The sequence below is a fragment of the Desmodus rotundus genome, chromosome 6, assembly GCF_022682495.2.
Source record: "Desmodus rotundus isolate HL8 chromosome 6, HLdesRot8A.1, whole genome shotgun sequence".
Lineage (NCBI taxonomy): Eukaryota > Metazoa > Chordata > Mammalia > Chiroptera > Phyllostomidae > Desmodus > Desmodus rotundus.
This window is the reverse complement of record NC_071392.1, coordinates 146,774,514-146,797,430: the sequence shown is the minus strand read 5'-3', so window position 1 is coordinate 146,797,430 and position 22,917 is coordinate 146,774,514. Positions and strand designations below refer to the sequence as shown.

Sequence of the window (22,917 nt, the reverse complement as noted above, 5' to 3'; positions counted from 1 at the left end):
CCTCCACTCCTCCACTCTGATTCGACATTTGACAACTAACCTGGCCAATGAGAAGTTCCTACTCTGCATGGGCGGGATGACTGACTGAAAAATAGACGTCCGGGTCTGGCCAATGGAATATCACAAGTGAGGGAGGAGTGTAGGATAGAACCAATGGCGCGGTGCCAATAACGAGCATCAGTGAAAGGGCGGGACGAAACTGTTCGCGGGAGGGAGGGGAAGGCCCAGGGAACTAAGCAGCGCTGCCGCCACTGCCGCTGCAGCCGGAGTTGGAGGAGGGAGAAGCCAGGGAGAAAATGGCGGCCGTGGCTGCAGAGGCGGCAGCGACAGCGGCGTCCCCCGGGGAGGGGGGCGCCGGCGAGGCCGAGCCGGAGATGGAGCCCATCCCCGGCAGCGAGGCCGGTACTGACACCCTCCCGGTCACCGCCACTGAAGCATCTGTGCCGGATGGCGAGGCCGACGGAAAGCAGTCCTCCCCTCAGGCCGACGAGCCTCCTCTCTCGCCGCCGCGGGAGCTCGCCCGCAGCCCGGAGGCGGCGGGGCCGGAACTGGAGGCTGAGGAGAAGCCCTCCCGGCTGGTGGAGTCGGCGGTAGCCGCCCCTCAGGAAGGGCCTGACCTTCCACCGCCCCCAACACCGCCGCCCGAGCAGCCCCCGGCTCCCGAGGAGTCCCAAGAGCCGCCGCTGCCCCAGCCCGCAACCCCGGCGCTCGTGCCGCCCGCGGGCGGGGACTCCGCCGTGTCGCAACTCATCCCCGGCTCGGAGGTGCGGGTCACGCTGGACCACATCATTGAGGACGCGCTCGTCGTGTCGTTCCGCCTAGGGGAGAAGCTCTTCTCCGGGGTTCTCATGGATCTGTCCAAAAGGTACCTCTCCCACCCCCACCACGCCCCTCGGGCGCCCGGGTCCGCTCCGTCCCCAGGGAGGGTGTGTACCGGCGTGGCCCCTTCACCCCCGCCTGCCGCCACCCCAGTGCCCCGCTTCCCGCATCGCCCTCGGGTCCCGCGTGGCGCGCCTCCCGAGTGGGGCAGGCGCGCGAGGCCGGGAGGGGGCGGTCCCTGCCCCAGGTGAGCGCCTGCGAGCGCAGGTGTGACACCGGGTGGGGCTGAGGGTGCACCCGGAGCTCGCGGACCTGCCCCTCACCTCTGGCCTCCCTCCGCGCGACTCGCCCGCACCGGGGCGAGGGAGGGGGGCCGACGCCGAATACGGAGGGTTTTGCGGAGAACGGGGTGCCGGGCTGGGGAGACTGCCTGTGAGGCACTTCTGTTCTCAAATTAACCCTGATGAGGTTGGGGAAAGGGGTGTGCGCACTGGGGTTCCCTACAGGTTGCCTGTCACTCCTCGTAGGGGAAGAGCATTTATTTAAAATGAGCCTTTTGACGGTTATTCCTAACTGTTAGCACTAATTCTGCTTAGAGAATTGTTCAGCAGGAAGCACATTTGGCTAATTATGACGACAGTTGTAAGGACAGTCTAAAGAAAAGATGTGGTTTTTTAAAATACCTTGAATAGCAACGTGGTATGGAATGAACGTGTTCGATTACTGAGTTATAATACTGTAGATACAGTTTGAACCTATGTATTAGGGACAGGAAGGTGGAGTTCACCCACAAACCTCTGTCTCCGCACATTCTCATCTTTTAACAATTAATTACGAGCGTTGCTTTAAACAGGTAAAAGAAGGTAGTCTAAGTCTAGAGTTAAATTAACCGCTTTACTCTTCTTTTGCAGATCTGAAGTGCAGACTCCCATTCACGGCTCTCCATTCTGTTTCCTGCAACAGCACACACACACCCTGATGGGAGCTCACCTGTTTGGAAATGGCTGGTTTTCGTGTGTTTCACTTTGAACTTCTTGTCCTTCCGTCAAGGCACAAGAAGTCTTTCCCATTTGGGGAAAAAAATCTATTTAAAATACATTCCAAAGTATGATGTCTGGGGCGAAAAAATGGGGACCTTTACAATTATTTATGCACGTCGTTTAATCTCAATTTTTAAAAGAGTTTTTTTTTAAATGCTGACTTTGGACTTTTGCACTTTTGTTTTCATAGTTAGCAGCATAAGAGCAGTGGGCTTTCTACTGATGTGTTTATAGTGAAAGAGAGACTTAGTAGTGTGTATGCTATTGAAGCAAACAGAGATGAAGGCCGATGATTGTGGGAGAATCTGGATTTCAAATCTGCAAAAGGAAGGTGCAAAAAGGTAAGTTTTTCTAGACATGGAATGGATGGTGCTTTCCTGTTTCGAGGTGCTCGTGATTGTTTTATTTTTAAAATTTTCCTTGTTAGTGAATTGCAATTTATTTTTTTTTAAGTTTTGATGTATTTTGCTACCAGTGTTTCTTATAAACAGCAGTTTCTTCTGTTGGAGAAGCTATTTTTATTATTAACCTTTAGCTTTTTATTACTTTCACTTTAAAACATTAAAATGTAAAAGGTTAATAATAAAGTAATTTTTAAAGTGCCATTAAGGGAAACAACTTTTCATTCAACAACTATTTATTGAACACAGCTGTATGTGAGACACCCTCCTGGGTATTCCCGGTTCATTGTGCTTCACAGGTGTTGCTTACAAGCTGAAGGCAAAGCCCTACACCACTAAACAGATTAAAACTCGCTTTATTGTGATGCCCACTTTATTACAGCGGGCTGTAACTAGGAGCCACAATATCTCAGAGGTATATCCGGGTATGTATTAGGCACAGTTTCTGCCTTCTGTTAACTTACCTGGGAGGCACCCATTTTAGAAGTGGTAAGGAAATTAAATAGCACTTCAAGGAATTATTATTGGACCAGGGCTTGACTGACTGCGTGTCCCTTTTTCATAATACAATTTGGAAGAACGAAACTGCCAGGATCCTTTGCAATCTGTGCTTGTCTTGACTGCACATTTTCACGTACACTGCGGGTCAGCTGATCATCCAGATCCACCCTTCACAGACTACCAAGACCGCGACTGTAGTCATCAGTAGCTTTAAACCAGTTTGTGTCCAGTTTGAATTTGGCCACTGAAGTAAACCTTTAGGTAAAAATAAGAGCTTCATATTGAGTGCCTGTTAGGTATCAGGCCTTGTATCATGTGCTCTATTTAGTCTTTGTAACTCTCACGGTATTTTTATTTATATAGGAGGAAACAGGTTCATTTAATTTGGGCAGTCATTTAGTTTCAACATGACAAAGTAGAGCTTCAAGTATAGGTTGATGTGAATCTAAAAAGCCCATATTTCTACTTTCATGTTAAAAAGTTAATTGGGCTGGCAAGTTTTCTTTTAAGTAGTAAGTAAAAAATTGCATTTTTCTGAAATTGAGTGCTTTGCTTGACTTCCGTAGCAGTCTGGGGTACTCCGAGGCTGTGGGGGTCAGAGCCCGGCAGATTTTGAGTCAGCTAATCGCCATGGAGCCTCTGCCGGGAGACTCCGCACTTCCTCGGCTGTACATTGGAATGCCTAGTAGGCTCCGAAGTCTCGGTTCTTGCCTGTTCAGTGATAGTCAGAAAAATTAACATTTGGGACACCACTAAGCGCATCAGTGTGTATGTACTTTTCTTCAGTCTGAAAAAAGCTAGTTACTGCTTTTATTATTTTATGCTAACATTATGCATGATAGACACATGTCTTTCAAGGTCGGGAGAGTTGTTCACCATGTAGAAAGCATTTGATCCTAGATTACAGGATTTCGTATATATGCGGATTGATCAAGAGTGCTTTTGTCAAGCATTTGACATCTTCACTTTCCTGCCATTGTATCATCATTTTTAAGTTAATAGTTTTTTTAAAGATTTTATTTATTTATTTTTAGAGAGGGGAAGGGAAGGAGAAAGAGGGAGAAAAATATCAGCGTGAGGTTGCCTCTCATGCATCCCACACTGGGGACCTAGCCCGTAACGTAACCCAGGCATGTGCCCTTGACTGGGTTCTTGAACCGCCGGTGACCCTTTGGTTCTCAGGCCGGTGCTCAACCCACTGAGCCCCACCAGCCAGGGCTCATTGTATTACTACTTTTTTTTGCTTGCCTTTTAGACTTAGTTGATTGAAGAACACATTTTTTTCACTCTAGCTATTTTTTTATTTATTGATTTGTGAGAAGAGAGGGAGAGAGAGAAACATTCTTTTATGCATTCATTGGTTGTTTCTTGTTTGTTCCCTGTCCAGGGATTAAACTGGCAACCGTGAAATATCAGGACAACGCTCTAAGCTACCCGGCCAGGGCGAATAGCACGTTTTTGAGGATAATCTTTTTATGGAAAAAAGGAGCAGGACACAAGTAATTAAAAAACAGAACCGAAAGTAGTACTGAATAGTATAGGTCTGGACGGCGTCAGGGTACTTGGAGCAGCACTGTGAACTTGGGTAAATCTGTGCCTCTCTGGACTCCAGCCTCTCCAGTTCTTCTGAGGCTAATTCATTTTGACTTTAGGCGGTTGACTAAAGTCAGCTTGTTTGTTTAAACACAAACAAGCAAATAAACCATGTCTCAGTTTATATACATGGAAAGTGAACAGGGTGGCCAGCTGATCTGGTTTTCCTGTCTCCTGCTTTGATGATGACTTCCTCCTCCTCTTATTCTTCAGTGTAGGTTGCTTTTGCTGATAAATAACCCTAGCAATGAGGATATTTGAATATCCGGTTAAAGCAGATTTTATGTATCATAGTATTTATTGGAAACTGAAGACCTTTAAAGTAAGCCGTGCATTCTCTAGTTTACTCTGGGCTCCTCCACTATTTTATACCCAGCTTTCTTAGGTAGTTTAAATTATCTGCCTACTGCTAAAATCAGACAATAGTATAATACTAACAGATAAAAATAATCAGCTAACCCACAAATTCAGTTTGTTTTTTTCTGTTTCCTTCTTTAACGTTATGTTTTTGAGATCTTGACATAGGTACATTTGTTTCTTCATTTAGCATTATATAATAAGCATTCCTTCAAGTTGTTATGTGTTTTCTTTTAAACATTTATTTATTGGTTTTAGAGAGAGGGAAACATCAATTTGTTCTTCTACTTATTTATGCATTCATTGGTTGATTGTTTTGCTCTGACCAGGGATCGAACACACAACCGTAGTGTATCAGGACACTGCTATAACCAGCTGAGTACCCAGCCAGGGCTAGTTGTTAAACTGTCTTAATGATTATTTTAAAGAGAATAATAAGTCAGTGGTATCATAATTTTTATTTAATGTGTTATTGTGGGAAATGAATCTCCATGTATGTATTACCCTTGCTTCAACATTTGTCGACCGTTAGCCAAACTTGGGTCATTATATGTCCACCTCCACTGGATTATTGTGATCTTTTTATTTTTTAATTCTCACCCAAGGATATGTTTTGATTTTTTTCAAAATGTTTTATTTATTTTTAGAGAGGGGGAAAGGAGGGAGAAAGTGGGGGAGAGAAACATCAGTCAACTGCCTCTTGCACGTCCCAGCTGGAGGCCTGGCCTGCAACCCAGGCCTGGCCTGTGCTGTGACTGGGAATCCAAGTGGCGACCTTTCGGTCCGCAGGCCAGTACTCAGTCCACGGATCCACAGCAGCCAGGGCTGTTTTGATTTTTTGAGAGAGAGGGAGAAACATCAGTGTGGGAGAGACACATCCGTCTGTTGCATCTCATACGCACCATGACCTGGGATTGAATCTACAACCTAGGTCTGTGCCCTGACCAGGAATCAAACCCATAACTTTTTGGTGTACGGGCCAACACTCCAACCAGCTGAGCCACCCAACCAAGGCAATCACTGGATTATTTTGAAACAATCCTAAACATATCATTTTACCATAAATATTACAGTCTAGATCTCCGAAGAGATGAGAACTTAAAACCATAACTGTACTGCTATTTCACACCTAACATAACGGCAGTTCCTTTATATCATATATTTAGTCCGGCTTAACATTTTCCAGACCCGTCTCAAAATTAACATCTCAGTCAACATCTGTTTTGTTTAAATCAGGGTCCTAAGTAAAGTTTATACTTTGCAATTGGTTGATAAGTTTCATAAGTTTTTCATCTGCAGTTTTTGCTCTTTTATTTTTATTCCCTTGCACTCTTAAACCATAGTCTGGTAGCGTTTTCCACATTCTGGATTTCTTTTTCTGAGTGCATCCCTTTGGATGCATTTCCATGAAGTTTTTAAAGTCGTTCTCGCCCCTTAAGTTTGCTCCTGAGGAGGAGGAAAGCGCACAGCCCTGCAAAGGCCTCTTTTGAAAGCCTTGTTTTGAATCATTAGAAATGATACGGATATCTCTTCCCTGCCAGCAGACTTTTAGACCTATCCCTTAAATACACCTCCAACTTTAGTAGTTGCAAACATAGAAAAATTTAACCAGTCAAAATTATCTGCAAAGGCAAGAGATTTCTTAGCCTTCTCAGTCCGTACTTGAACGGACAGCATTTCCTGAAACTTATGGTTTCTTTCTACACAGATGGATCATTTAAATTGTTTAGTACTGTTCCCCATATCTTAAAAAATAATTATCAAGCCACTTTGAAATCCTGAAAAAGCTCTCTGAATTCCATTTTTGGACCTGATGTAAATTAAGGAATCATGAGGTAAATACTAATGCTTAAAAACCTTTGTGCATTTTAATTTAGTGGTACGTACTTATTAAAGGTGTAGTTAGTTGTATTTCAGAATTGATCTTTTACAAGTATGGACTCTGTGTATATGGCGTACTATTGCATTAAAAAGAATTGAGGTAATTTCTTTAGAAAACTCAGATTTCACTAAGTTCTTAAATCAATTTGTAGAAAATTTACTTGTTTTTTTTTTTAAAGGAAATATAAACCAAGACAATGATTTTTTTTCTTTACAGAGACCATGAAACGTATGGTGCAATAGCCCTACTTTTGGTGGGAAAAATATACAGCCATTCTGGTGAAGCAGTGAGTAGTGGTATCAGTAGCTTATACTAAGCATCCATCCAGGTTGAGAATTTAGGCTCTCTAGTAGTAGTGTGCTTAAATGATTGTGTTTAGTTGTGCATATTTAAAATACTGAAATACTTTTTGGTGATTATTCTGCTCATATCCCAGGGCGCTTTGATAAAGGTCTCACACAGTAGAAGAGCTTGGGGGGGGGGGGGCTAGTCACTTTCTGACCCAGACAGCTGTAGGACTGCCACTACCATACTAGAATGTACACACAGTATTGGGAGTGAGGTGTTGCAACGCATGTTGGACTGAAATAATGTTTTTTTGAAAGTGATTAGTTGTTCAGCATTAAACACCTAGTTTGAATCTGAGTGTAAAGAATCCTGTAACATCATGGAATTAAAAATAAATTTTATAACCAAATTGTGTAAACTAGACAACTAGATGTGTTATACACATACTATGCCAGGAATGTTTTATTGGACTTGAGATTTCTAATGAGGTTAATTTTCAGCTGTGTTTTTTCCTGTGTGTTTCGTGTAAACACTTGACTGTGTACTGTGCTCTCAGTGCAACTAGTTTTCATTTCCTAAGATCAGCTTTCCTGTGGGGGGTTTTAAAGAGGCTGTGTCACGTGCTCATCGTCTCGGTTTTGGCCGAGTTAATTTCACGTTGATAAAAAACTGGAAGATGTTCTTAGTGGTATTTGTGACTAAAGTGCATCCTTATTTCTTGGTATTTATTGGTCCTCTTCTTAAATTCCTGAATTAATTCAGACACATGTGCACAAGATTTCTGAGGTCCTCTCTATCACATTGCATTTTTAACAAGGTGGTTCTGATGCAGGTGATGCTCAGACCATATTTGGAGATAATTAATTTTTGGGGGGAGTAAGGGGTTTTGCCAGAATAGTAGAGTGATAAATTTGTTAAGCCTGTTTGAAAAGTTAGTGGTTACTTTCAAATGAATGAAATTACAAAGAAGCCATACATGTAGGTATGGGCCACTTGGGTGGTAGATGTAGGTCCTTATTACAGAACTGGTCATTAAACTTGCAAATCGTTAAATCTGGTTGCCCACGAGAAGTAGGTAGACCATAATTTTCCTCTCTTTCTCTGTGGACCAATGAAAAAAAAAATTTTTTTTCCAAATCCTCACCAGAGGATACAATACAGTCATCAATTTTAGAGAGAGAGGAAGGTGGGGGTAGAGAGAGAAGCATTGATGTGAGAGAAACATCGACATCAGTTGGTCGCCTCCCATACATGCCCCCCGATTGAGGATCGAACCCGCAACCCAGGCATGTACCCTGACCAGGGATAGAATCCTCAACTCCTTGGTGCATGGGATGATGCTCCAATTAACTGAGCCACCTGGCCAGGGCCTCTTTGGACCAATTTTATATAGTCACTTTACTGCAGAATACTGTACTATTTTTACCTTTGTAAAACTTGGACTTCTTATAATAACTTGATTTCACTTTTCTTCATATTCCCAACATGCAAGAAAAAGTTGCCAAGCTTTACTTTCTGTAGTTAATAATAGCTACTATGTATTTCCCACTCTTATGCAGGCACTGTGCCAGGCACTTTCTATGCATTGTTTCATTTTACTCTGAGCAGCCAATGAAGTAAATTCTAATCCAGTTTCACAGATACAAATACACTGAGGCTCAGAGAGATTTAAGTAAATTGCCTGAAACATAAGTGGCAGATACTAGTAGGTATATTGACAATGCCTTTTTGAATGATAGACAGTTCTCTAAGATTTGAGAAAAACCTGTTATAATACACTTAACTAAATTTTGTCATTACCATTTTAGCTTGTGATTTTGGTGTGCCATCTTGGTAGGCTGATTGAGCTCTCTGTTCCTCACTCAGCCCGGCAACAGCTGCTGCTTTGAAAATGTGAACTGCAGTTTAGTGACCTCTTTGGGTACTTCGGTATTGGGATTTCTTCTTCATTTATGGTCCTGGGTCTTCAGTTGGATATCATTTGTTATGCCTTGGTTGGCCTGGCCCTGGCAACACTGGTGTCTCTTGTGTATGAGAAGAGTTAGATTGGAGCTCCTAGAGCTCAAGCCCAGCGTTTATTTAAGTGCTGGGTGACTAAGTGGGAAAAGGATTTTAAAGACTAAATTATAAGTTGCTGAACAACCTGTTTATGGTAAAATAGGAATAATGAAATAAATTGATTACATTCCCCTTTTTAAAAAAGTCCATCTCTTGAGAAATAATTAGACTTCTGTGTGGTGAACCCTACAGAACATTACAGCGAAAGGAATATTAAAAGTACATAGAAATCATAATGGAAACATATGATTTTAACTGCTTTAAACTGCTTATTGGATCTTAGAGCCAGGTCCAAGGGAATTCTATTCACGTGTTTGAAAACTGATGAGTATTTACATTAATAATTAAAAAGGTCCTTTTATAGCAGTGTTCATTTTCTGGGAAAATGTCAAGCATGTTACTCTAAGTGATGTACAAAAGTGAGTCAGGATGTGTCTGCTTGTAAAAATATTTTGCCACTGTTAACCATTTTTTTGGATGGCTATTTTAAACATAGGGGTTTTTTTTTTTAATTTTATTTTTTAAAGAGGGGAAGGGAAGAGAAAGAGGGAGAGAAACATCAATGTGAGGCAGAAACATCGGTCAGCTGCCTCTTGCATGTGCCCTGTCTGGGAATCTAACTGCTGACCTTTTGCTTTGTAGTATGATGCCCAACTGACTGAGCCACAGTGCTCAAAGCTGGATGGTTATTTTAAAAGAATTACTGTTATAAAATTTGAACACTATATAGATGTCGTTTCTATTTTTGCCTTTAAGAAGACAAGCATAAAGGTTTTCTCTTGCAGGGGTGTCTCAACTGGCTGCTTGTGGCTTAGGTTGGCTATGAATGCAGCCCAGCACAAAATTGTAAATGTACTTAAAACATTTTGAGATTTTTTTGTGATTACATGTCACAATGTATTTAATACGTGGCCCAAGACAACTCTTCTTTCATTGTGGCCCAGACACGCCAAAAGATTGGTCACCCCTCCATAGTTTTCATTTGTATTTTCAAACCTCGTTTTCCAGGCAGGTTTTTAAAGAGGATTGTCAGAAGGTAGCTTGAAATGTTTGGGAGCTTGAAATCTACATTATTAGATTTTTTCCCCTTCCATCTTCAAAAGCTATGTGTGATGTTATAAGAGGATTGAATAGACTTTAAAAGATTGAGTAAATTTTTATGGTTAGAGAGAGATTCTTATGAGACTTTCATGCAGCTCCCTTCCCTACCCATTAATTTAAAAAGATATTTCCTGGAATTCTTATTCATAATTGGTGTATGCTATGTTTTTATCTTGCTAACATCATCCTCCCTGCTCACCTATTTGGGTACCCATATCTTTGCAGATTGCCCTTGTAATATGTGGGGGTTTTAATTAAGAACATTATTCACTTACAGGTAATAAAATCTAATACATTTTCATTTTAATATAGTAATAGTTCCATATATTTTGCCCACTTACTGTGCACTAGGCCCTATGGTAAGCAATTATGTATATTCTGTAATCTTGATGACAATTCTATCAAGTTAACTTAACTGCAAGTTCAAAATCCTACAGCTCTGACAACAGAACTTTGTTACTTTATTGGTGGCAAAAACCTATCATGACCTGAAATTATGTGAGGCTGGTAGATCTGTTTGTCCCATTTAGTGTGAATGTTTTAAATTTTACTAGGGAAATACTAACATGCTTGATAATAGGGTGCTTATCATCTTCTGCAAACCAGAAAACTCATGGATTCTGAAGCCTGTCTGCATCCATAGGATTCAGAAAAGAGCACGTGGACAGTCGCTCCACTTCCTTAATGGCGACGTGGGCGGAGGGGAAGTGAGGGGCAGTGAGGGGCAGTGAGGGGCAGTGAGGGGCAGTGAGGGGCGGCAGGAGTGCAGAACCAGACTTTGAGCTGACTGCTTGTGTTCATGCCCTGGCCCTGCTGCTCATTAGCTGTGTCACCTTGGGAAGGTCACTTACGCTCTCTGTTCTTCAGTTCTTTCAACAATGAAACGGGGATGGCAGTAGCACTTTAATAGGGTGATCGTGATGATTATCAGTTAATGTAAATGAGTACATACTTAGAATGGTCCGCGCCATACAGTAAGGGCTGTATAAGCATTAACTGTTAGGAAGTGGCACGAGGTGGCAGAGCGCAGATGAACGTGACAACAGCTAGTATAGTCACTTAGTGTGGGTTGGCTCGAATAGCCAGTCAGCCCAGATCCTGTGGTATTGTGGGCTGCAGTGTAATCTGCATCTTGAAAGGATATGTAGAAACTTCAGGTAATACTGGTGAAGTATAACTTTCCCTTTAAATTAGTCAGGAAGACCACATGGCATTTCCATTGTACTAGGAATGAGATAACTAGGAGTTGTTTGCAAGTGGACGGTGGGAGATGTGTCTGTCTTCTCTTTCCGCTAATACCTGGGCAGATGGTTTTGTGAGGAAATTTTGGTCGTTGTCATGGAGAGAAAATTAAAGTCTCATTAGGGAAATTGAGTCCTTGTGGTCTCTCTACTTGTATGGTTTTAAAACCTAATTGAAAAGGAATCACTTTTGAGAATGACACATTTTGAAGCCAGGGAAAGGAAATTTTCTGTGCTCTTTGTACTTATTAAATGGTGGATCCAGACTAGTATAGCCAAGCTTAAGTTTTCAACCAAGTCATTTAGACACTTTCAGTCCTTTTCACTGGCCTTGTCTTGTTAAGAGACTAGTATTTGTCAGCCATCACACTTTCCTAACCCTTATAACACACCTTCCTTTCTTTCTGCCAGATGGATTACCTTTCTTTTATTGCTCACTTAAGCTTCTGAATCTTCATCTCCTGTGGAGGAGGGAATCACGTTGCTCACTGGTGACTCCTGTGGCTACAGCTGGTCACCTGTTGGCTTTTACCTACCTGCTCAGTGTTTTACTTCTTCATTTTAAACCAGCTTAATTGGTTACCAGCATTCAAAAATGGGTAACCAGTCTTCACCATTCTTTACTTCACTCTTCACCCAGTCGCTTCAGCCCTGCAAGGCGCAGTCCGTTTCCTGCACAGACTGCTGCCCGGTCACAGCTCCACGCGATTTCTTCCCCTCTGAAGTTTCAGCCTCTTGGCAGTGACTCTCGTGTCCTAGTCCCACCTGTGGAGGTGGGTCCCAGGGCTGGGACTAGGGTTTTGCTATTTGACTGTAAGTAGCATACTTGTATTTGAATAGAGTTCGCGCTTACTGGTACTTTAGGTGGGTTTGCTGGGATTTATGCTTAAAATAGGACAAATTTTTTTAATATGCTTAAACGTTTGGGTGCAACTGAGGTAAACTAAATTTAAGATTATACTTAAAAGTTTTTTTATGTATGAAATCTTTTCAAATATCATAAACTATCTAGATTTACTAATTTTACATTTGCTTTCATTCTTCATATAAACCTTTTTTCCTTGAACTCTTTAAAAGTAGGTTACACATATCATCCGCCTTTACCCCTAAATACTTGAGCATTTATTCCCTAAGGTCAAAGGTATTCTCCTATATAAGCACACATAACTTTAAAACTCAGGGAGCATTGATAAGAGTACTGTTATCTAATTTGTAGCCCATATTTCATTATTTTGTCAGTTTTTTCCAGTAATGTTCTTTGAAGCTTTTTTCCGCCTCAGTAAATGATCACGTATTGCATTTATTTGCAGTGTAAAATAGAGCACATGTGCTTTGGCCAAGTAGCTCAGTTGGTTAGAACATTGACCCAATATGCCAGAGCTGCGGGTTCAATCCCTAGCCATGGCACATACAAGAATCAACCAATGAGTGAATAACTAAGTGGAAAAACAAATCGATGTTTCTCTCCCTCCCTCTCCCTCTTTTCCTCACTCCCTCTAGAGTCAATAAAAATTAAGTAAGTAGAGTGTGTGTAATAGGGACCATCCCTCAGTTGAGGTTTGTCTGATACTTGCTCATGAGAGGTCCAGGTTCAGTCAGCGTTGTGTTCCCTGGGTACCTCACCTGCAGGCTCGTGATAATCAACTTCTCCGTGGGTGACGTTCACTTGGATTCTCCTTCAGGTCCGTCTTGTCTTGTTATTATTCCCCAGTGTAGTTACTATTCTTTTTTTTTTTTAAGGATTTTATTTATTTAGTTTTTAGAGAGATGGGAAGGTAGGGAGAAAGAGAGGAAAAGAAACATCAATGTGTGGTTGCCTCTCACACGCCCCCCACTGGGTACCTGGCCTGCAACCCAGGCATGTGCCCTGACAGGGAATCAAACCAGTGACCTTCTGGTTCTCAGACCTGTGCTCAATCCACTGAGCCACACCAGCCAGGGCACTATTATTTTTCTTGTACTTCCTTTAGTAATTCCTTTAAAAAAAAACCAAGATTTTATTTATTTTAGAGAGATGTGAAGGTAGGGAGGAAGAAAGGGAGAGAAACATCTGTCAGTTGCCTCTTGCCTGTGCCCCGACCGGGGACCAGGCCTGCAACCCTGGCATGTATTCTGACTGGGTATTGAACTGGCAACCTTTGGTTTTGCGGGATGACACTCGACCAAATCAGCCACGCCTGCCAGGGTAGTAATTTCCTTACACCATGAAAATATACTGCTTCTCACCAAACTTTTCCCCTCTCCATTAGGTAGATACACAATTAAAACAATTTTAAATTGTGATAAACACATAAAATGTATCGTCTTGCCATTTTTAAGTGTGTAGTTCAGTAAGTGTTAAGTACATTCACATTGTTGTAAAAGACATCTCCAGGACTTTTTCATCTTGCAAAACTAAAACTCTGTGCCTGTTTGCAGTTACTTTGGATATACCCAGAAATGGGTATGCTGGTTTTTAATTTTTTGAGGCATAGATGTACATTTTTATTTTGTAAAATTGTCTATTGCACGTGGCTGACTATTGAATTTCATTCGTGCTGAGGTTAACTTGGACATAACCAATCAAATGAAATGTGAGCCAAAATAAGCTTCACAGTTTTCCCTCCTTTGTGGTTTAAGGAGAGGTAGTTACTAAAAACCTCCTTGAAATGAAGTCAATTTGGATATTTTTTAAGTAGTTAATTGAATATAAATTTTTTCTTATTGTAGGCTTATTAAGGGAAAAGAATTCTGGGGGGCAAAGTTTTCTTTTTGTCTGCTGTTCTGTTCAATGGACAGGTTCGGTCCAGCTAGAACACTGAGGCCTGTCTCAGTGACCCTCCTAAACTTTTTTTTCTGAGCTTTTAATTCTCCAGGACCTGTTTGCGTGCCTAAAGTTTATAATGCTTTAGTTTTTGTTTCTTTGTTTTTAGTTTATAGTATTTTAAAAAGAATCTCCTACAGTTGGAGCTTGGCAACAGAGTTGGAGGAACGAAAATGAGAATCAGTTGTGCACTGTTAAACTGTTGTAAACAGGAAGGAAAGAAAAAAAAGAATATAACCCTAGGTCAGGAAGAGTTGTTTGAGGTTGCTCTGAACTTACAGCTGATGAACACTACTAGCTTTTAAAAAACATTTTCAAAATAAGAGGTAAGAATTATCACTATGTCTGGCTTTTTAAAAAATTGAGTAGTTGGTAACATTTGTAGTTTCACTTGAGGTACTCTTTTGGAAAGGGAATTTGGATGATGGGTATGAGCTTCACTCCAAGAAGTGATGCATATTTAGCTGTAGGATTGATTGGTAATGTTAGAAATCTTGAGCAAATGCCATAATTTTGTAAGGCTTATCAGTGGGCAAACAAAGGCTTCATTTAGTCAAAGCTAGAATCATCAATAAAATTCATATATCTATAGTGAAACCCAAATAATAGAAAATACTCCCCTACCTCCTATAATAGTCACATTTTGAATTTTGGCTTAAATATTCTACATTTACTTTTGTTTCACCTTTATATAACCTGAGGATTCTTTTTCATAACAACCTCCTCTTGCCTTGACACAAAATAACTGTTAAGCCCAAGTATTCTCCCTCAAAATTTTGGCACTGGTTACTTCTAAATGTTTGAGAAGGTAGCTATATTTAAAACATTTTATAGGTTCACAGGAAGTTGCAAAGATCATACAGAGATGTCTTTTAAAAAAAATTGTTTATTTTTAGAGAGAGGGGGAGGGAGGGAGAAAGAGAGGGAGAGAAGCATCAATGTGTGGTTGCCTCTTGCGTACCCCCCACTGGGGACCCGGCCCACAACCCTGGCATATGCCCTGACTGGGAATAGAGCTGGCAACCCTTTGGTTTGAAGGCCAGTGCTCAATCCACTGAGCCACACCAGTCAGGGCCCCCACATGCTGTTTTTATTTAAGCCATAGTACCTGAATAATTTTCCTTAAAAATTTTTGGGTAGTGGTTAAAGAAGACTGAAAATGGTAAGGGGTAGAATGAGTCTTTAAAATGCTAATATTTTCATGCTGTACAAAGAAGGGGTGGAAAAAAGGAGAGGTATTTTGCATCTTATTACTCAACTCCTGGAATATTTAAAAGTTCTTACAGAAAAAGCTCAGGCAAGGGATTCTAATCAGCCTTCTACCTTGCTACTGCCATTAAAACCTTCCTCTGCTGAGGTTACCCTTTGAGCATTCACATGGGCCATACGTGTCTTCGCCTTAGAAGAAGCTAAAGCAGAAGTGCTTGCTAAAAGTTAAGGTCTGGGGTTCCACCTTAGGAGAGTGTTGGCATTTGGTCTTGGAGGCAGGCTTGGGAATCTCTATTTTCAAACACCGGAGTATTGTGTGGCACATTTCCAAAGACTGTTCTTGAGAAATTAGATTTGAAGATTTTAAGACAACATAGTTTTGTTGCTACTTTATATTCTTATTAAAGTTACAGTTGCAAAGGTTAGTAGCTTTCAAACTTTTGAACATAGTTACAAATACATTTTATATGTGAATCCATAAACACACACACACACACACACACACGAAGCAGATTCATTCTTGTTACATATATTTACACAGCTTTTCAAAATTTACTTTAATCATAGTTGCAAAACCCTTGGAATTGATTTCACAACCAGCCTCTCCACCCTCGGTTGAAGCATCAACGTGGTATTGCCCACGTAAGGGTGACAGCGTGATTACTGGGATGGAGTAGAACATTGATTCCCTTGTCCTCTTGAAGTGCTTTGTCTTTCTGGTCCTTTCCGGGACTCTTACTACTTAAAACTATTTTTCTGCTTTTGCCAATCATCCACAACCCAGAATTTTACCAGTTTGTACTTATTTTTTCCTTTTTCTTTTGGTGCTGTTTCCATTTATCCTCACACAATTAAGCACCTCCCTGTGTTATTAAAACATTTAATGCTTGTATTTTATCTGCTTAGGAGGGGGAGAGGCAAGGGGAAAAAACCCAGATGAGAAATTAATGTTCTTATTAATCCCATGAGGGTAAACACATCCGATGCGACAGCTTATTTGACATAACACTTTAACGATTGGCTGGGTTATCCTCACATTGAGATTATAAATTTAAGATATAGGAAGGATTCAAGCTCTAGTTAATTGTTAGTTGAAAATAAGTTCAAATTACTTAAAATGAAGTAAATATTAGACAAGAAAAATGGCTAACATTTATTGGCCTTAATCCTTAAGGTAAGAAAGAATGTTAACCCATTTTACACATGAGAAAACTGAGTTTAGACAGAGTTAGTAACACCTGAAGGATACAGGGTTGATAAGAGATGGCTGTGAAACTATGTCACGTTAAAATGATTATGGTTAGGTATTCCTAAAAAAGGGAAGAAAATTTGTTGCTTGTTCAGCTATGGAAATATGTGAAAATATAATGGGGACAAAGTGATGGCTTCTTATGAGTTGGAAACTTCCATTGTTATCCCTAATAGTGACCTTACCTCAGATAAGTTGTGTTATTTTACGTTGCTCCTTGTTAAAATGCAAAAATCACATCTCCTTTGTCCTGTCATCTTGAAAGGTGGTTGAGCACTTACATATAAGAGGCTAAATGCTTGAAGTGCCTTTCAATGAAGTCTCCAGGAAGCAAACATTTAGCTACCAGCTGCTATGCTGGAATAAAAAGCCACTTTTTGCAAAGTCTAACAGTGAGGAGGGTGTCCTTCCTTTGTGGGCTAGCCCAGACCCCAAAATGCCCCACCTTAGGTTCAAAAAAAAAAAAGGCTTTCCTCTTCCTTTGTGGTTTCTGAGTACTTGCTGTAAGTTGTTGGTTTGTGGTAGTCAAGCTAATAATGCTTTAGGAAAAAAACTATGTATTAGATGCAGATACCCTGGTAGTGTTGGCTCTTCCTATATCCTGGCCCGGCTTTAGGTGTGTCCACAGCCTTGCCATTAGTTACCTCATGTCCAGATTTCTTTTCGATAGAGACATTCTGCACCTTTTGGGAAAACACACATACAAAACATTTGCATCTAATGTCAGGGTTCTGCCTGACTACCTGAAGTTAATCCTTGAGTTCTGAGCACCTCTGCCTTTCAGGGTTGGCATTATATTGGGTTGGCCAAAAGTCCCATTTAGTTTTTTCTGTAAAATAAAAGAGATTTTTCATTTTTGCCAATAACTTTATGGATTTGGATATTTTGGGTATGTCAGCTATCTCCTGCTATTGGCTTCTAGTGGGCAGAGGCCAGGGGTGCTGCTAAACATCTTCCAACACATAAGACAGCCCCACAGCAAAGAATTATTTGGCCAAAATGTCACTAGTACCAAGCAACTTTGCAAACCAGTCACAGCACCTTCTCCATACATTGCACAAATTTTTTTTTTTTTATGTTTCAGTTGCGTTTTTACCTTTCTTGAAATAGTAAAGCATAATATGCTGAAAATGTTGCATATTCTTCAATATTAAAATGGGTGCACAAAAATTTACCTATTTTGATGGTCTTTTTAAAATGCAAGCTGATACAGCTGTCATAATACAATCTAACGAAATTGTTTTGAATGAAGTTAAAGACAGCTGACAGCTAAGCACTACTAGAGCTGATGTATAGAAAAAAATAAGGAACTTTTTGGCCAACCCAATAACTGTATTGTGTTTAATGCTGTTTGACTCATAGTGTTTAAAATTAATATGTTAACGTGCATATGATGAAATTATTTGGTGGTGTGACTTATTTTTATGTGTAGGAATCTGAGTATAGTGGGTTTAGTGTAAGGGTGCTTGATGTTTAGCCCAGGCAGATTAAGCCACAGTTACTTCTAATTGTACATAAGAAACAAGGTTGTTGACCCTGTTTTATTAGAAACTGAGAATGGTATAAAGATTTGTGTTGCATGCCGTTGCTTTGCAAACTGAATCTGGACCTGTAAGGAGGTGAATGCATCTGACCAGCATTAAAACAAAGGGTGTATTTATGTGTGGATGGATGCAAGCATGTGCATATACATAAACGTTTTTATTGGATTGCGATGTGAACGTACAGGTTGGGGCAGAAGTAGGTTTTGAGTACTTGAAACACAGTTTATTCCTGTATTATAATTTATTAATTAACTATGTTCGTATGGAAAATACAATAATTAATAAATTATAATACAAGAATAAACTTCCCTTTGCCCTCCTGTTCCCTTCCCTTCCTTTGTTTTGAGAGGGGAAAGGAGGAAGAAAAAAAGGAGGGGAACATTGATGTGCAAGAGAAATATTAATTGGCTGCCTCTACCTGGCCCCAACTGGGGACCTGGCCTGTAACCCAGGCGTGTGCCCTGACCAGGAATCAAACTGGCGACCCTTTGGCTTCCTGGATGATGGCCAACCCAGTGAGCCATACCAGGCAGGGCTGCAATCTGTATTTCTTAATGTGTGATGTGATTTTAAAAAGCCAGGAACCCACAGCTCTGACTGGTTTTTTGAGGTACTTTGAGTATCTGAGTTTCTAGTATTTTTATGGGGGTTGGTGTGGATGAACGGCATAAGAGTTGGGACGCAGAATAAAGGGGCAACTCTTTGAAACTTTAATGATTAATAAAGTAGAGATGGGGTTTTACTGATTCAGTATTTTGGGGGTAACTAAAGCTGAATTTATTTTGTGAAGCTTTTTTGAAAACCATTGTAATCAGGGAGATGCGTATGTTGCAAATTTATAATTGATTTATTGGACATGTTGTGTATAGTTCAGTGAACGTAATGTCATGTTCAATATGGCGGTATCTGGTATCCTGTCTGATTCAATACCAGAAAGGTCTATTCTAAGTTAGTCCAGCTATTCTGGCATTGCGTAGAGCAGCCGCTTGAGTATTTCTATTTTAACCTAAAATGTGGGGCCAATAAAATACGGAGGGCTTTGGGGTTTTGGAAGGGAGGTAGTTAATAGGTTTTTGTATTTATTGTTTAATATGAAATAGTTTTCAGTAAAGGTCATGCAAATTAATATTATGTATTGTTTAAGAAATTATATTATAGCCATTAACTTAATCACTTCTTTTTTCTTCCATTTCTTTCAAAGGTTTGGGCCCCATGGGATCCCTGTGACAGTATTTCCCAAAAGGGAGTATAAGGCTAAGCCTGAAGCCGTGCAGCTGCAAAGTAGTACATTCCCAGAAGGGACGGAAGTCAAGTGTGAAGTGAACGGTGCTGTTCCCGATGACCCCTCTCCTGTCCCGCTGCCCGAGCCGAGCTTGGCTGAAAGCTTGTGGACTTCTAAACCACCGCCTCTCTTCCATGAAGGAGCACCTTATCCTCCCCCTTTGTTTATCAGGGACACATATAACCAATCAATACCTCAGCCACCTCCTCGGAAAATTAAACGACCCAAACGAAAAATGTACAGGGAAGAACCTACTTCAATAATGAACGCTATTAAACTACGACCAAGGCAAGTCCTGTGTGACAAGTGTAAAAACAGTGTTGTTGCGGAAAAAAAGGAAATTAGAAAAGGTAGTAGTGCAAGTGACTCTTCTAAATATGAAGATAAAAAACGGAGAAATGAAAGTGTAACTACTGTGAACAAAAAACTGAAAACTGACCATAAAGTCGATGGGAAAAACCAAAATGAAAGCCAGAAAAGAAATGCTGTGGTTAAGGTTTCAAATATTGCTCACAGCAGAGGCAGAGTAGTCAAAGTTTCTGCTCAGGCAAATACATCAAAAGCTCAGTTAAGTACTAAAAAAGTGCTCCAGAGTAAGAACATGGATCATGCAAAAGCTCGGGAAGTGTTGAAAATTGCCAAAGAAAAGGCACAAAAGAAGCAAAGTGAAACCTCTACGTCCAAAAATGCACATTCAAAAGTCCATTTCACACGTCGATATCAGAATCCTAGCTCAGGTTCCCTCCCACCCCGGGTTCGTTTAAAACCACAAAGGTACAGGAACGAGGAAAATGACTCTTCTCTGAAGACAGGACTTGAGAAAATGCGGAGTGGCAAGCTGGCACCCAAGCCCCAGTCTCGTTGCACCTCTACCCGCTCAGCAGGTGAGGCCCCTTCAGAAAATCAGAGTCCCTCAAAAGGCCCTGAAGAGGCCAGCAGTGAGGTTCAGGACACAGAGGAAGTGCTTGTGCCTGGTGAGCAGGATGAACCACAGACACTGGGCAAAAAGGGCAGCAAAAGCAGTATCTCTGTTTACATGACCCTAAATCAAAAGAAACCTGACTCTTCCAGTGCTTCAGTGTGTAGCATTGATAGCACGGATGATCTGAAATCCTCCAACTCTGAGTGTAGTTCTTCTGAAAGCTTTGATTTTCCTCCAGGCAGTATGCATGCACCTTCCACCTCCTCCACATCCTCCTCTTCAAAGGAAGAGAAAAAGCTCAGTAATTCCTTGAAAATGAAAGTCTTTTCCAAAAACGTCTCTAAATGCGTCACACCAGATGGCAGGACCATATGTGTAGGGGACATTGTTTGGGCCAAGATATATGGCTTCCCTTGGTGGCCAGCCCGTATTCTTACTATAACTGTGAGCCGGAAAGATAACGGCCTCTTAGTTCGACAGGAGGCCCGTATTTCATGGTTTGGGTCTCCAACAACATCTTTCCTTGCTCTTTCGCAACTGTCCCCCTTTTTAGAAAACTTCCAGACACGCTTTAATAAGAAGAGAAAGGGCCTGTATCGCAAGGCTATCACAGAGGCAGCTAAGGCTGCCAAGCAGCTGACCCCCGAAGTACGGTCTCTGTTGACACAATTTGAAACGTGAACGTGGACAGTAAGGTAGGCAAGAACCATTGAAAGGCGCCACAGGTTTTCTAGTCTAGTTAGGAGTAACTTCTTCGAAATAGTGTGGCCAAGCTGGAGAGAGAAATTGCACTCCGTTGGCTGCTTTTTTAAAAATAAAAACTTAATCTTATAGCCATTTTTAGATTGAGAAGCTAAACTGAACAAGCAATCAAATCGTATCTTAAGGAAGTGAGATTTTAGCAGTATTTTTCAGTTTTGAAGTCTAAAACCATCCCAAGGCATAGGAGCCATAGCCTCAACTGAACATGAATTTTTGCAGGGACTGTTAATTGCCATTTGTACTTAGTACTGTGTGTATGTGTGTATGTGTACATACACACTGTATTTAAATATAACACAGCCTGTCACTGTGTGACACAGGTTGCATATTTGGGATTGCAGGAAGGGCTGGTGAGCTGGGAGGGAACAGTGTGGATATTTAATGACTACTTGTTTTTTAATTAATGAACACTTAGCTTTTCTATGGGCATGGTGGTGTAAGAGGTCGATCCTAACGTTTTTGACAGACTGAGATGCTTGCTCTTCAGCCTCACACTGGGGAAATGGCCCGGTGTTGGGATGCAGACCGCCAAGGCTGGCCAGGGTTGAAGCATCACTCTCCTTCGTTCAGTGGGGAGTTCACAAAAACTTTCAAACTTCTGGTTTGGGAGTTCAGATAGGTTTGTTTGTGTTTCTTTGGATATGTAAATAGTTTATTGCTACATTTGGTCAGATTTCTCCTGACTGGCTGTTCCTAAATTCTTAGGATACGTCCTGATGAATTACACTTTGTGAATTAATTGTCATATGTGTAATTGTTGCATTTTGGATGTACCTAATTTGATAATTTAAAAAATTTCCGTTTAAGGTATCTGTTTGCAGGTCAGAAAATGAGAAAATGTAATTGTGTAATGCTCTGATGTAAAAACACAAGCTGTAAATAAAATCGACTAAATCCAAATTATTTGTGTGTGTTTCTCAAAAAGCTTTGAAAAATTTCAAGATGGTAGAAAACTATTCTTTGTAACTGTAGAGGAGGTGAAAAACCAAACTTATTTTCTTACTTGCTCTATCACAGAATACAGTATCTGAGCATAGATGATACGCTTAAAATGAGGTTTTATAGTACAGAGGTCTGATATGTTGATAGATTTGAGACCCTTCTGCCAGTTTCTCATAAATGTATGGGTTTTAATTTTTTCATTGTTAGCCTTAATATTTCATTACATGTTTCATTTTTTAATATTGGGGTAATTACAATCAGTCTCTTCTCCTTGGTCCTCTGCCTCAAGTATCATTGTTTTTGGGGCCGGTACCTTAGCTCATCATTTTTCCACATGGTCCATGTGTTTCTACGATTTGATTTGAGTTTCCATTTTTAGCTTTGTATTAGTGAAAAACAGATCAGCTTGCCTATGAAAGGCAAGCTTATCCAAAGATTAAGTTCCTTTCATACTTTATGTGTCTAACTTGTAAATCTGATATGTCAATTTAACACTTTTGGTAACTTTAAGTTTTAAAGAGCAATTTTTTGTGGTTTTCTAAGTAATCCAATTTGAAATATATTGGATACTATGGAATTAATGATAAAAAGGTTAATGGAGATTTAAAACCAATAGCCTTCCGTCAGCTTCCTGAAGGTTATGGACTTCTATGATTTATATACTGATTTCTGCAAAAGAAAGCAGAATTTCTTCTGGGGAACTGAGTCAATGCTTTTTGATTATAATAAACACACAATTAAAAAAAAAACCAAGATATTTCACTTGAATAGAACATATTCTTTCCTGCAAACAGAAACAAGTAAACTATTCAAAAAAACTTTGATAACAGGTTGAAAGAAGTTCACATCATGATAGAGGAGTTTTAAGGAAGTATCTTAAAAAGATTTACTGAGTGTTTCAGATTAATGAACTTGTTCAGATA

The 22,917-nt window shown here is 40.6% G+C and overlaps 1 protein-coding gene across 4 annotated transcripts in view; it reads left to right on the top strand.

The window, feature by feature from the left end:
- Positions 1-207: 207 nt before the first annotated feature.
- Positions 208-22,917, top strand: part of PWWP2A (PWWP domain containing 2A) — a 34,009-nt gene continuing 11,299 nt past the window's right edge. For 2 of the 4 annotated variants that reach the window (XR_008427061.1, XM_053926145.1), the window contains exons 1-2: positions 208-865; positions 19,288-20,985. Coding sequence is in view for 3 of the 4 variants with exons in the window: in XM_053926145.1 (XP_053782120.1) it covers positions 297-865; positions 19,288-20,971 (2,253 nt within the window). In the remaining variant the exon portion in view is untranslated. The remainder of the gene's footprint in view (positions 866-19,287; positions 20,986-22,917) is intronic. The other 2 variants (XM_053926147.1, XM_053926146.1) reach the window with 1 other exon arrangement.